This window comes from Myiozetetes cayanensis, unplaced genomic scaffold (genome assembly GCF_022539395.1).
Source record: "Myiozetetes cayanensis isolate MyiCay16 unplaced genomic scaffold, myiCay2020 scf4, whole genome shotgun sequence".
Lineage (NCBI taxonomy): Eukaryota > Metazoa > Chordata > Aves > Passeriformes > Tyrannidae > Myiozetetes > Myiozetetes cayanensis.
Window position 1 is genome coordinate 63,050,140 of NW_026087631.1, and position 12,972 is coordinate 63,063,111.

Here is a 12,972-nt window from a genome sequence, read left to right on the forward strand (position 1 = left end):
ACCTTTACACGGGTGGAGATCGCGCCAGCCTCACGGTATCCCGGTATTCCGCCGCCCCCGCCGCCCCCGCCGCCCGTTACCTGCCGGTCCCGCCGCCCCGCGTTCAAACCGCGGCCCCGCCCCGGCGGGCGGTCCCGGGGCGGAGCGCGGCGGGGCCGGGCTGGGCGGGCCGGGGAGGGAAGGGAAGGGAAGAAAGTGTTGGAGTGGCGTGGACGGTCGGCGGCTCCGGGAGCAGTGATGGTGTCGCTGGGGGACCAGTGCCCTCCGTCGGGCAGGGCCGGGGACCTGGCGGCGCTCTCGGAGCTGGACGAGGCGGCGCTGCTGTCCGGGCTGCGGGAGCGCTTCCTCAGCCAGCACATCTACGTGAGTGCCGCGCTGCGGGGCGGGGGGCGGCGGCGGGCTCCCGGCTGACCGGCTCTCCTCCCCTCCCACAGACCGACGTCGGGGACATCCTCGTCGCCGTGAACCCCTTCCAGCCGCTGCCGCTGTACGGCAGAGAGGTGAGTGCCGCGCCCCCCGCCGCGCCCCGCCGCCCCCCGGCCGCTCACGCCTCTCCGCCGCCGCTTCCCCGCAGGTCTCCGAGCGGTACCAGGGGCTCCAGACCGACTCGCTGCCGCCCCACATCTTCGCCGTGGCCGGCCGCGCCTACCACGCCATGCTGGGCCGGCGGGGCGGCGGGCCCCGCAACCAGTGCATCCTCGTCAGGTGAGGGGCGGCCGGGGGTCCCCGGGGGCGGGCAGCGGTGGGAGGCCGGGTGGCGACCCCCGGGCTCTCGCTGGGATCTGTCCGCCGAAGTTTCAGGTGAAGCTCATCTCCAGTGCTGTTGGTGAGTCAAAATCTGTCTGCGCTGGCAGCGCATCCCTCATCGCGACCGCTTTCCGAGTCGCGGCAGAGGTGTGTGACAAACAAAGCTGGCTTTCCTGGAGCAGCTCGGCCAGCGATGCTGGGCACGACGCTGAATATGTCAGGTTTGCTTCTGGAGGGACCTGCCTTTGGGAAGATTTACCCAGCTCCGGGTCAAGTCACAGAGTGCTCTCCTCTTGCAACGCAACTTGCTCAGTAAATGCTGTATAAAGGTTATACGTAGTGGAAGGAACCTGTTTTCACAGAGTGGAGCTTCCCATATATCATCAAAGAGCAGGAGGAATTAAATATGCTTTTTTGCTCCCTGACTGTTGGGGAGAATCCTATTGTCATGGGCAGTTCCATGTGCTAGAAGTGAGGGGGAAAAAAGTTTTAACCAAAGAGTGTTTCAGTATCATGAACATTTCACTCCATGATGTCACATGTTCTGCTGAAACTCTGCAGGGCAGCAGCTAGCAGAGAAAGTCCCAAACAGCGAACAGAAAGGCTCAAAGCACAAACTGTCTCTCCTAGGTGTTGTAGAGAACACGACATCTGAGTTAAAATGTTAATTGTGTGTTTGATTTAATATTCCCTTTTTTTTATACGGGCCTTCTGAACATTTTGTTAGTACTTTCAGTCTACATAGTGTGGAAATTAATTGCTGAATCACTACTGAGTGTTTGGATGGGACTGGGAGCTGACCTTGAGTATCACTTGAGCCTCCCTCATTTCTGTAGCCTGCAGGGCATCAGTGCCTTTGCTTGATATGAATTGCTCTCAGGAAGTGGTGGCTGTGGAGTCAGCATGTGCAAGAGGCACTGCTGGTAGGGCTCTTGGGGATGAAGAACAGTCATCATATTTGCCTTGGGATGTGCAAGATGAGAACCTGTGAGCATTTGCCAAGAGGTTGTTGCTCTGATTGTTTTATGCCAGCAGTTTGTGGTCTTAGAGATGAGTCTGATGTATTCTTGTGCATCTTGCAACCCTGTCAAATGGTGTGTGTGTTGCTGTCATAGGAAGTTCATGGTTTTGCTATCAGTGGTGAAACACTCGTTAATCAGATTACCTGACCTGAGCAAAGTTGGGGCAGAGGTGAAGGAGGAGGAGGAGGTCACTCCTCCTAGACCACAGTTCATCAAAACAGCACAAGGACACACCAGGCTCTACTGTTCTTTGTAGTCTCTTTAGGGTCTCCAGCTTAGTATGGGAGGTCTGCATGGCATGTTTCAGAGTTTGATGTTAGACAAAGCAGCTGCCCCCACATGACAAGTATTCATAGCTACCATGTTGTCCTGATCTGGAAATTCTACTGGCTCCTCTTGCCTTCCCAATCCCAATGGACATTAGTCATAGCCTCAGCATGCTGTAGTACACCGCTTGGGTCACCTGAAGATGACTTTGCTTTTCTTCACAGCCTGGAGCAGTTGCACACCTGCAGCTTAATAGTGCTTGCAGGCCCTGCTGAAGCTGCTGTGCTTGTTGGACAGTCCACGGACAAGCTTGAACCTTGGGAGTGCTGACTGATAGTTCTCTTGTGGAGGAAGTTACTGAAAACAAAAATAAATCTGGCATACTGAGCAGAGGCATTGTCTGGATGGCATGTTCTCAACTGGCAAAATGGCCTTACTTTGTGCTTATTGGATGGTACTGGTCTGATCTGTGCTTGAGATCAAACATGTACTGTAGTATTTGAGGTTTTCAGCCTACCTGTGACACGTACTTGATCCCAAGCACAGATCCACTGGGAGTTACAAAGCAGTAAAGCCATGCCACAAGCTCAAAGGTCGGCCGTGGAGATGGAGACCTGCCCTCAAGGATACCTCCAGCATTTCCTGCATTCATTTCTTTTCACCATGCATATGCTGAAGTTCTCAGCTGGTGTGTTGTTATCAGTCAGGGACACGTTGTCTCACTGATCATATATTCCCCATCTCAGGACAGGGCAAACTGCTCTTTCCAAGTGCTGATTGTTTGACTTGGAGGCGGAGGCACCGTGGATGTGTGTCAGCAGGGTGACGTTGCAGGGTGACGTGCAGTGCTGTGCTGTGGGGGTACAGGCAGCTCTGTGCCTGTCTGCCTGTGTTGTCAGCCAGCTGAGTCACGTGGATGTGTGAAGCAGCTGAGATTGGAGACTGCCACAGTATCTCAAGATCAGTATTCAGTTGTGGATGTGATACGGATAGGGCAAATAACTTTGAAGAAAGAGGAAGCTGTTGACTTCATCTCAGGTGAGGGAGTTGATGTATCAGATGACTTTTGAAGGAAGTTGTTTTCCAGAAGATAAATTCAGCTTTCTTAAGAAGCAGAGCAAATGGTCTGTTTCGTGTATCCCATCCAGAAATGACAACAAGGGGTATATCTGTACTCCCTTGCAGATGCAGGAAAATTCCCCTGGGGAGAAGGAATCAGGACCTCGTGGACACCCTGTGTAAAGCTGCGGGGTGTGGGTTGTACTCACACTTGCAGTTTTGCTGAAAAAGTTTGAAACTTTTGGAGAGTGCTCTCTGCTACAGAGACGCAGTAGCACTGAGGACACTTAGGCCATAAGGGGCAGAACAACTATACTTTCCAGCTGCTGGAATTTCTTCTACTTTCTCTTGGCAGTGGAGAGAGTGGTGCAGGGAAGACAGAGAGTGCAAAGCTATTGTTGCAGCAGATAATGAACCTGTGCAAAGGCAACTCGCAGCTGGAGCAGCAGATCCTTCAGGTAGGTCATTACAGGAATGTGCTTGAACATGGAGAAGCAGCACTGCTGCAAGACAACTTAGGAAGGCTTAGGAAGCCTGCTGATTAATCATCGCGGGAAATCAGGGAACGATACACAAGACACATAAGAAAATAGTACATAAAAATGGTGAAATAGCTGATGACAAATTGGAAAGGTCAGTAATTCTGTTTGCTGGTGATGTTTCTTAAATTATAGACAACTATTGCAATAATTTATCATGCTTTCTCTTATAAGGGATTAGTAACATTTTTCAAAATAATTTCCTGTTTGAGGTAGAACAAGGAATTTCATTGGAAAAATGGTACACAGGGATGGAGAATCCACACAGCCTTCAGTAACCTCTCCTTGGCTACTTATACTGTCAGGCCTATACCTGCTAACTGGCTAACTGCCATCTTTACTCTTTTTATATACCTTTGCTAATTCTTTTTGAAACATATTTGTCTCTTTGGTCTGACGAATTGAACTGAATTTCTCCAGCAGCGCAGGCAGACAGGGAATGGGGGTTGTGCTCTGTATCTGTGCTACTGTCTTCCTCTGCATGCTCATCCCCTGCTCCAACATGGGGTTCCTCCTACGAACAACAGTCTTTCAGGAACAGGCTGTTCTAGCACAGGTCCCCCACAGGGTCACAAGTCCTACCAGCAAAGCTGCCCCAGTGTGAGCTCCTCTCTCTACAGGCCACAGGTCCTGGCTGGAGTCTGCTCTAGCATGGGCTTCCCATGGGGTCACAGCCTCCTTCAGATATCCATCTACTCTGGTGTGGGGTCCTCCATGGGCTGTAGGTGGATCTCTGCTCCCCCCTGGACCTCCACGAGCTGCAGGGACACAGCTGCCTCACCATGCTCTGCACCATGGGCTGTGGGGGAATCTCTGCTCCAGCACCCAGAGCATCTCTTCCTTCTTCTCTTTCACTGACCTTGGTGCCTGCAGAGCTGTTCCTCTCATATATTCTCACTCCTCTCTTCCAGTTGTAGTTTTTATCTCTGAGGTGCTACCACTATTGCTGGTGGGCTCAGCCTTGGCCAGTGGCAGGTCTGTCTTGGAGCCAGCTGGTATTGGCTCTCTTGGATGTGGGCAAACTGTCTAGCATCTTCTCACAGAAGCCACCCTTTAGCCCCTCCTGCTACCAAAATATTGACATGTAAACCCAGTACCTCATGCCATGCTTTGGGCTCTGGAATGGCATATTAATTTCAGCGCAGCATCATCCATGGTGGATCCAAGGTGAATGCTTGTGCTCTTTTGTGAGAATGTGACATTGATACACCTGCTGTCTCTGATTAGAGCTGGCTTGAGCCACACTGCCAGGCTGCTCCTGACCTGAGCAGGTTCCAGAAGCAGGATAGCTGTGTTTGCTCAGCATAGGGCCTGGAGCCAGCCTGCAATTCCTCCATTGGAAATACTCCCTTCAGCCCAAATGAGCTGCCCTTGGAAAGCCTGGAGGGGATGATGAAGAAATAATATGCATCTTACTTGGTTCCTGTAGATACATCCAAGGACTAAGTTAGCCCTTTGGGATGTCATGTCTTAAGGCTGTGTTCAACAGGCTGCCCAGCATGTACCCTGAGGCATCATTCTTGCAGCTGATAGGCATTCTTTGCTCAAATACAGAAAAATTATCATTTCACCTTCTTTGCATACAGTTCAGCAAGCTGGTCTGGTTGTTCTCTTATTTTCTTTATAATTCATTGTCCTTGTATCTAAAAGTTTCATTAGCTAAGCTGTCACACTTACATTAACTGAGTGCCACATTGACCTTTTCTACTGTGCAGTGTAGCAGTCAAATTATCTAGTGCTACTATGTCAGATACTGTGTAGAAATTTGTTAGACCAACCTTATCTTTTAACAAGACCCAGTCAGTTTGATTGTGCTTATTTTTGTTAATTTCATGCTGCTTAATCTCTGTTATATTTGCCGCTTTAAATTCCTTTATCCAGGCTGTGATAAAATAGGTGCTCTTCCATATTAATGAAATAGTTCCTTTTCCAGCTAAGTGCTGAATAGCAAATGCTAAAGTTAAACTTTTCTAAGCAAGTTAGATTGGATTGCTTAATTTGATCGCTTAATTTGTTCTGCTTCCTTGCTTGTTTTAGGTGAATCCATTGCTGGAAGCTTTTGGCAATGCCCAGACTGTGATGAATGACAACAGCAGCCGCTTTGGAAAATACATACAGCTGCGTTTCCAGAAAAATACAGGTAAAATCAGGGGCAGTTACTGGTTTGGGGAGTGGTTAGGAACTGGAGGGAGTGGACTGAGTAGCGAAAGCTTGTGGAGGGTAAAATTTTGGCACCTGACTCACTCTGGGAAGGGTATGCAATTAAGTAAAATCTTACAGCAACCCCTCTTGGATAGGACCTGGGTAGGATAAGGCCTGGGTTTGGACAGAGTTGGAGTACAGGAAGGATAAAGGGGTGACAGTGCAGGCTAAGTATCAGTAATACTTTATGGTGTCAGAAGCCTTTGTTGCTGCTAAAGGAGGTAGCAGAACCTCTAAGATCACAGGAAGTGTGGAGAAGTCCCTTTCCAGTGTGCTGGGCACCAGAACCCTAACTCTTCTCACCAAAGAAGAGATGTGGGACAGCTCAAGCAGCTTCATGTCCCCCGGTTCACCACCCTGTCACCTTTTTGTGTGCAGTGCGAGGTGCAAAGCTGAGTGAGTACCTGTTAGAGAAGTCACGGGTGGTGCATCAAGATGCTGGGGAGAGGAATTTCCATATCTTCTACTACATGTTTGCTGGACTGTCTTCAGAGGAGAAGGAGATGTATGGGTTACTGGATCCTTCACTCTACAGGTACTTCAAAGGCAGACCGCAGTTTAGTCTTTATGATGTGTGGTGAAGGGGAACATAGCATAATAGAGACTGTGCCTCTGCCCTGGGGCTTTGTCTGTGAATGAATGGTAGCTGGAGTGGGATCTAAATGGAGCTACGTGAAGACATCTTATGGGTCATAATGGAAGTTGGGAGGTCTGGGGTCTCTGCTGTATTACCTTGGAAAAGTTTCTTTCCCCTTTGAGTTTCCCCTGCTGCTGATGTGCTGTATTCCCCTGGGGTAGGACTGACTCACAGTACTGACTGGGTGACAGTTTTGTGTGGGATATGCGCTTTCTCAGGTACGTAAGTGGACAGTTTGGTACTCAGGATGTAGCTCAGCGCTGGAAGGACAAATACCAAGAGGTGTGCAATGCCCTTGACATGGTGGGATTCCAAGAACAGGTCAGTTCTGGAGTTGTTCATTTTCCATCTGTGCTTCCTGCAGGCATAGGGTTTCTTTCTAGCTGTTCTTCTGAAGCTCAGTCCTGTTTCTTTCCTCTAGATTTTCCATGTTACTTCCAGACCACCCGAGTCTTCTAGTCCTTGTGTAGAGCCTTTATCCACAGGTCGTCTGTGCCTCTTCCCTTAACCTCTTCAACTTCTGGGGCCTCCATGTTGTACATGTTACCTGTTGGTAGGTTTTCAGTCACCTTTCTTTTGTGTTTTAGGAGCAAGTGGACATGCAGGCTATCCTGGCTGGTGTGTTGTCTCTGGGCAATGTGACTTTTGATCCTGAGGAGAGCAATGGGCCTGTAAAAGTCAGTGAAGCCTCCCAGGGATGGCTGAAAGCTGCAGCGGTGAGTCACAAGAAGAGTTGACAAAAACCTTATGGATGTGATTCTGCTCCCACTGGCAGTGTGACTGCAGGAGCTACTCCTGCCAGAAATGGCAGAGGGTGTTTCTGCCATTAAAGAACAAGGAATTTTTTCCCAGAAGTGCAAAGTATGACCCCATGACTGCGTTTGTGTTCACTGCTGTTCATTGCCAAAGAGTTGCTTTCCAGCTTCTGGTTCTTGTGTGCCTAGAACCAGTGTCTTACATAGTCAGCATGTGCCTTGTTGGCTTCATACAGTACAAGCTTTCTAAAACTAAATGTTATGTGTTACTAAGTGTGATGATGCCTCAGAGAAATGCAGGTGTGCAGTATCTCTACATGAGTTCTGTGTTTTCATTGGATCTTGTCCAAGGATACCACATTGACTGCTATAATTTTTTATTGGTTATCCATAATCAAACTTTCTATTACTTCACATCGTATTATCACAGATTAAGAAGTATGTATTTCCCAGGACCATCCCATTTTTATTGTATGGGATGAATACATTATCCTGCTCTGTTAACACAGAACAGTAAAATGTAACATATTTCTCCCACTTCTATGTCTTTTCATTTTGACCTATTTATATATCCCTGCACTCTTGGTCTTTGGTTTCACTCGCATCTCCTTGCCTGTTTCCCTCCTACACCATACCTGAAACAACCACCTGTGTCTTTTCAGCAGCCAACTTCTTTTTATCTTACTTCTGAAATTCTGCTCCTGGTTTTTTGCCCACAGGAGGGGAATTCCTGTTAAATCACTGAGGGGTTCAGTGTGTCTGAGTTCCCTTTGTTTCCTGCCTCTCGTGGGTTCATGTGACTCTGAGCTGAAGCTCAGATGCTTCAGCACCTGCACAGTCACCTGCATGTGGTGCTGTTCAATAGGTCATTAAACCCCTCAGCAGGCACTGACATGGCTCCCAATGAAGGTGAAAGGTGGTGGCGTTGGGAGAGCAACACAAAAGTGTTTCAGAGAGTGGGGGTGAGCTTGGTCACTGCAGGGATAACGCAGATCTCGGAGCCCACATCTGACCCTGGTGCTGTGAGATGCCAACAGTAACACTTACCTTACGGTGGGGCTGAGCCTGAATCATGATCCCATCAACACACAGACAAATACAAACCCCACAAATTCAGTAAGGGTTTACAATCGACTCTCCTCATCTATTTCCTCTTTCCCAGGGCCAGTTTGGAGTCCAGGAAGATGAACTGTTAAAATGCCTTATTTGTACGATGTCAGTGACCCGAGGGGAGCAGATCCAGCGTTTTCACACCCAGCAGCAGGCAGAAGGTAGGAAACATAACGAATTGCAGATGTGCTGGATAGAAGGACTGACCCGTACTTTTTGGAAGGGCATCCCCACACATGTGCAACTTGTTGGGAACAAAGATGTCCTTCTGTGCCCTTTCATTCCTCTCGCACAGAGGCAAGTGTATTGATGTTTGTACGTTTAGTCCCTTGCTCACACGTAAGACCATGAATGCTGCTTTTGTTTGATCTCCAGGAGGCTGCAGAGGTTAAATGAGAAACTAAGGAATTAGCTTTGCTTTCTTCCTCAGTCCAGACTAGAAGGGAACTCTAGGTATTTGTACAAGAGAGGGGAAGGTTCCTGTTGCAGAGTGCTGTCAGTGTGCAGAACTCTAAGCAGTAGATGGACAAACAACCTTGAGAATCAATGAGATATGACAGTATCAGGAACAGAGTGAGAAGACAACAGAGTATGGTGAAGTAAGCAAGCACAAGGTGTTCTTTTCCCCTTCAATAAAACAAGAAAATAATCCAAGATAATCTGGACCAAAATGTTCAGATAAAATAAAATATTTTAAAAATTAAGTAAAAAAGCAGGAAGTCCCAGAACTTCTAGATTACTGCTAAAAACACATGAAAGATAAAAATGAAAATGGGGAATTAGTTAGTTCTGTTTTCCAAATTTTCTCTAGGCAATAAAATGCACATCTCCATCATGAAATAGATCACATTGATTTGGTCTCCTTCTTAGAATGTCAGCAAGTTTTCCATCATTTGTATCCCCCTGTTTCCCACAGCATTTAAACACTTGACAACTGTGAGCTAGAAGGAAGAGGACCATTCAGTTTGCCAAGTATAATTTGGAGCTTCTTCCTTGGTTTAGGAGTGAGGGACTCCATCCTTAGTAGATCTTCAGAGGGGAAAGCAAGTATTTGCATATTCTGGAAAGTGGCATGAGTCTTTTGGAAAGGAAATTTTCCATTTTAGATGATCTCACAAATGCCTTAATATGCCACATCTGATCTTGTAAAAAGATTGTGAAGATTTTGGAATTAAAGAGCTCTTTTTGTGCTTACAGAAGGCAGGGGCAATCAGACAGATATCATTTGTTTATCTGGTTATTAAAATAGCTTCGTAAGCTACTAGACATTGTTGCTAGAGGTGGATGCACTTAGCCAGTTTGTGTGCTGTGTTCCCTGCTCTCCTGTGAGCCCTTTGGTGAGCTGCTGTTGTTCTCCCTGTGCAGATGCCCGGGACTCCATTGCTAAGATGGTGTACGGCCGAGTGTTTGGCTGGATCGTTGGCAAGATCAATGAGCTGCTGGCTGAGAACGTGGATCCTGAGGTGGAGCTGAGGGAGATAGGTGAGTTCTACCTGCCCTGCTCCTGTTCTGTTCTCAAATGTGCCTGCCTCAGCCACAGTGAAGGACGGGCACAGCATGAGGTTTCACAGAGATTGTGTACAGGGATCCATTATCAAAAGCATGATCCTGGAGAGATGTGTGTCGGCAGCACGAAGTTTTGAGCAGGCAGTTGATCTGAAGCAACTGTGAGGCTGTAGTTCTGGGGCACTCTGGCTTAGCAGAGAAGCTGAGGGCTGGAGTGGATCTCCTGCTAAGTGACTTTTCAAGGGGAGTTACGGAAGACTGTTTCTTTTGGCTGGGTCTTCCCTCTGCCACAAGAGCTGGATGATGTGAGATTTAGTCATGTGTTGGTGTACACAGCAATCTGCAAGAACAGTCTGCAGGCTCCATTATGTGTTCTTCCCCCTTTTAGGCATCTTGGATATCTTTGGGTTTGAAAACTTTGCAGTGAACCGTTTTGAACAGCTTTGCATAAACTTGGCCAATGAGCAGCTGCAGCACTTCTTCAACCACGTAAGTCTCCCCGAGGGTGATCTCACCTTGGGTAGCAGAGAAAGCAGAGCACTGCTCTCCCTAGAACACGAAGGAGAGCTTGGGGAAAAACAGACCTATTGCTTGCCAGGACAGAAATAGCCATCAGTGAAGCAGGATAGAGATCAGCAACCTTCTCTGCTGTGGCAGGGGAACCACTAGGATAGGGAAGGAAGAAGTAGAAGGATCAAGCAGTGACCAAAGTTGTTCTGAGAAGTGTTTTTGCTTTATGCAGCAGCACCAGTGAGTGATAGGCTTATTGAGGCCCACACAGAAGAGCAGTTTCACCTTGAACCTCTCATGCCATGGGTCAGAGCACCATGCCTCTGTGCTCTGTTCAGGGCAGGAAGGAAGATGTTCAGGGCTGTCTAGCCAAGTTTGATGGGTCATCCAACCTCTTTTTATTTTATTTCAGCACATTTTCCATATTGAGCAGGCTGCCTATAAGGAAGAAGGGCTGCCTTGGGAGACTATCACATTCAGCAATAATGAACCTGTTCTGGTGAGTGAGAGGACTGACAGAATACAATTGCTCTGTCCAGCCAAGAGAGAAGTCTTGCATCATGGGGAGGAGATGCACCTGGGAAGGACCTCTTCAAAGGGTGGTGAGGGTGAGAGTGGATGCCCTGTACTGCTTTAGGTATGTGTCATGTGTCTCCTTTCCTGCAGAATCTGTTCCTGGCCAAGCCACTTGGGCTTCTGTCTCTTCTGGATGAGCAGAGTGCATTCCCTCAGGTATGCGTGGATAGGAGGAAGAGAAAATATCGTGGGGGGATGTAGCAATGAATATCCAAGCTGCAGAGAGAGCTCTTAGGTTGGAGTGCACTTTAAAGAGCAAAATGAACAGACGTGTCCCTGTGTGTGACTGATGAGACAGGACGTCGAGACTGGGGACAGTCTAATGGTATTGGCATCCCTGTGAGGAATCAGAAGGTACATCAGAAGACTGTTACACAGCCAAGGACACTTCCAGCACTTTGTTTTGCTTCTCTGTGGCCTGATGAGATCTCTGTTGCAGCCTGATTCTTTGATTATGAAATCTGCTCTCTTGCAGGCAACTGATAAGACCTTTGTGGATAAACTAAACAGCAGCTTCAAAAGCAATGTACACTTCCAGGCAGCCCGAGGCCATGTTTTGGGCTTCAGCATCACTCACTATGCTGGGAAAGTATGTACTGTTTGCAAGAAGAATGCTGTTGTAGTGTATGTTGGAGGGGAAGAAAGTGTTGCCTGACAAAAAAGGTTTTGATGTTGAGGAGTGTATGGTCTGACAATGATAATAACAGAAGTGATGAGTTCCCACGACTTGCCTCCTACATTCCATGGGATTTCCGTAGGAAGAGAGGACCCCTGAGGAAAGTGGGGCGACCTCTAGGAAGTGTAGGGTGTTAGAAATCATTCTGCTAGAACTCTAGTCCTAAAACAGTACTTTATAAAGTACTTTATAGATGCACAGTCTAGTGTGCACTTCTAAAGGACAGGATAAAGGCCGTTCCTTTACTTATTGGTTTCCACAGCATAGCACTGACTATTTTATTGCAAACACTTAGGAACGCTGTGCAAACACCGAGGTAATTAATGTTTTGAAAGTGGAGGCAGTTATTTATACATTCAATGGTATCTAAGCAGCTTGGGATTTAGTACTATTGCATGTAACTTTACTGCCACCAATTTTGAAAGCTTTGGTCCAAGTAAGTTGTTTTGATTGGAGATAATTTTTGGAACAGGAGCAGATATGACAATTCAGGTAATTGCAATATGTAGTTTAGTAATCTAATCTCACCACTGTTGACTAAGCTATTGTTTGTGATGTTCATTATTACAAAAATTAACATTTAACATGGAAAGGAGAGAGTGGCACGCTAGAGATGAGAAAGGGAGGGAGCAATGTAAAGAACGGGATGCATGAAAACAGGGTGGAAGTCTATTCAAAGGGAAGAAGGGGAGAGCAAGAAGAGTGAAGCGAACCCAAAAGTAAACGAAACTTTATAATCAAGGAAAGGAGAGCAGGCAAAGGTAGATGTCTCAGTGTTATGCTGCACTCCTGTGGTTCTGACGCCTCTGCCATCTGCAGGGATTTGTTCCTCAGGATTGGCATCTGGATGGGGTGCATATGTGTTTACAGAGTTCGTGTGCAAAACAGAGTACATTCAGTTCAATGCTTGCTCCTGGCGAGCTGTAGGAGTGGCTTTCACTGCTTTCTTTAGTGATTTGGTGCCCTTTCCTCAGGTACAATATGCTGCCAGGGGCTTTCTAGAGAAGAACAGAGACACCTTGCCAGCCAACGTTCGTGGGCTCTTCATCAGCAGCGTCACCCCCTTGCTCAGTGTGCTGTTCACAGGCAAGTCCCTCTGCACACCCATCATGAACCAAGGCCCACCTTGGCAAGAGTTCAGTGTGGGGATGAGGCTCATGTGCTAAGAGTGTGTTTCACAGCTGGCAGCCCTTGGGAGACCCTGGGAATGCTGCAGCTTGGAGTGGGCTGTGGGCATATACTGAGCTATTGGAGTTGTTTATTCCCCCTGCATGGAAAGCAGGGCAGGTTGTATCCTCTTCCAGAGAATTAGTCACTGCTAAGATGCCTTCCTGTCTTCTCCAGGGCCTGTGCAGAACTGTCACCA

The 12,972-nt window shown here is 47.8% G+C and overlaps 1 protein-coding gene across 1 annotated transcript; it reads left to right on the forward strand.

The window, feature by feature from the left end:
- Positions 1-237: 237 nt before the first annotated feature.
- LOC126647544 (myosin-IIIb-like) lies at positions 238-12,776 on the forward strand. The gene is made up of 15 exons (XM_050329844.1): positions 238-363; positions 435-500; positions 575-705; positions 3,451-3,553; positions 5,672-5,774; positions 6,215-6,371; positions 6,692-6,794; positions 7,061-7,189; positions 8,391-8,499; positions 9,704-9,820; positions 10,233-10,333; positions 10,767-10,853; positions 11,021-11,086; positions 11,406-11,519; positions 12,581-12,776. The coding sequence occupies exons 1-15, from the start codon at positions 238-240 to the stop codon at positions 12,770-12,772; spliced, it is 1,704 nt and encodes a 567-aa protein (XP_050185801.1). The 3' UTR covers positions 12,773-12,776.
- Positions 12,777-12,972: the final 196 nt, after the last annotated feature.

Bases quoted from the DNA above. Each gene is read 5' to 3' on its own strand.
- LOC126647544 (XM_050329844.1), top strand. From the start codon at position 238: ATGGTGTCGCTGGGGGACCAGTGCCCTCCGTCGGGCAGGGCCGGGGAC. The intron at 6,795-7,060 runs GTCAGTTCTGGA...TTTGTGTTTTAG, and splicing joins TGGTGGGATTCCAAGAACAG to GAGCAAGTGGACATGCAGGC. The intron at 8,500-9,703 runs GTAGGAAACATA...CTCCCTGTGCAG, and splicing joins CACCCAGCAGCAGGCAGAAG to ATGCCCGGGACTCCATTGCT.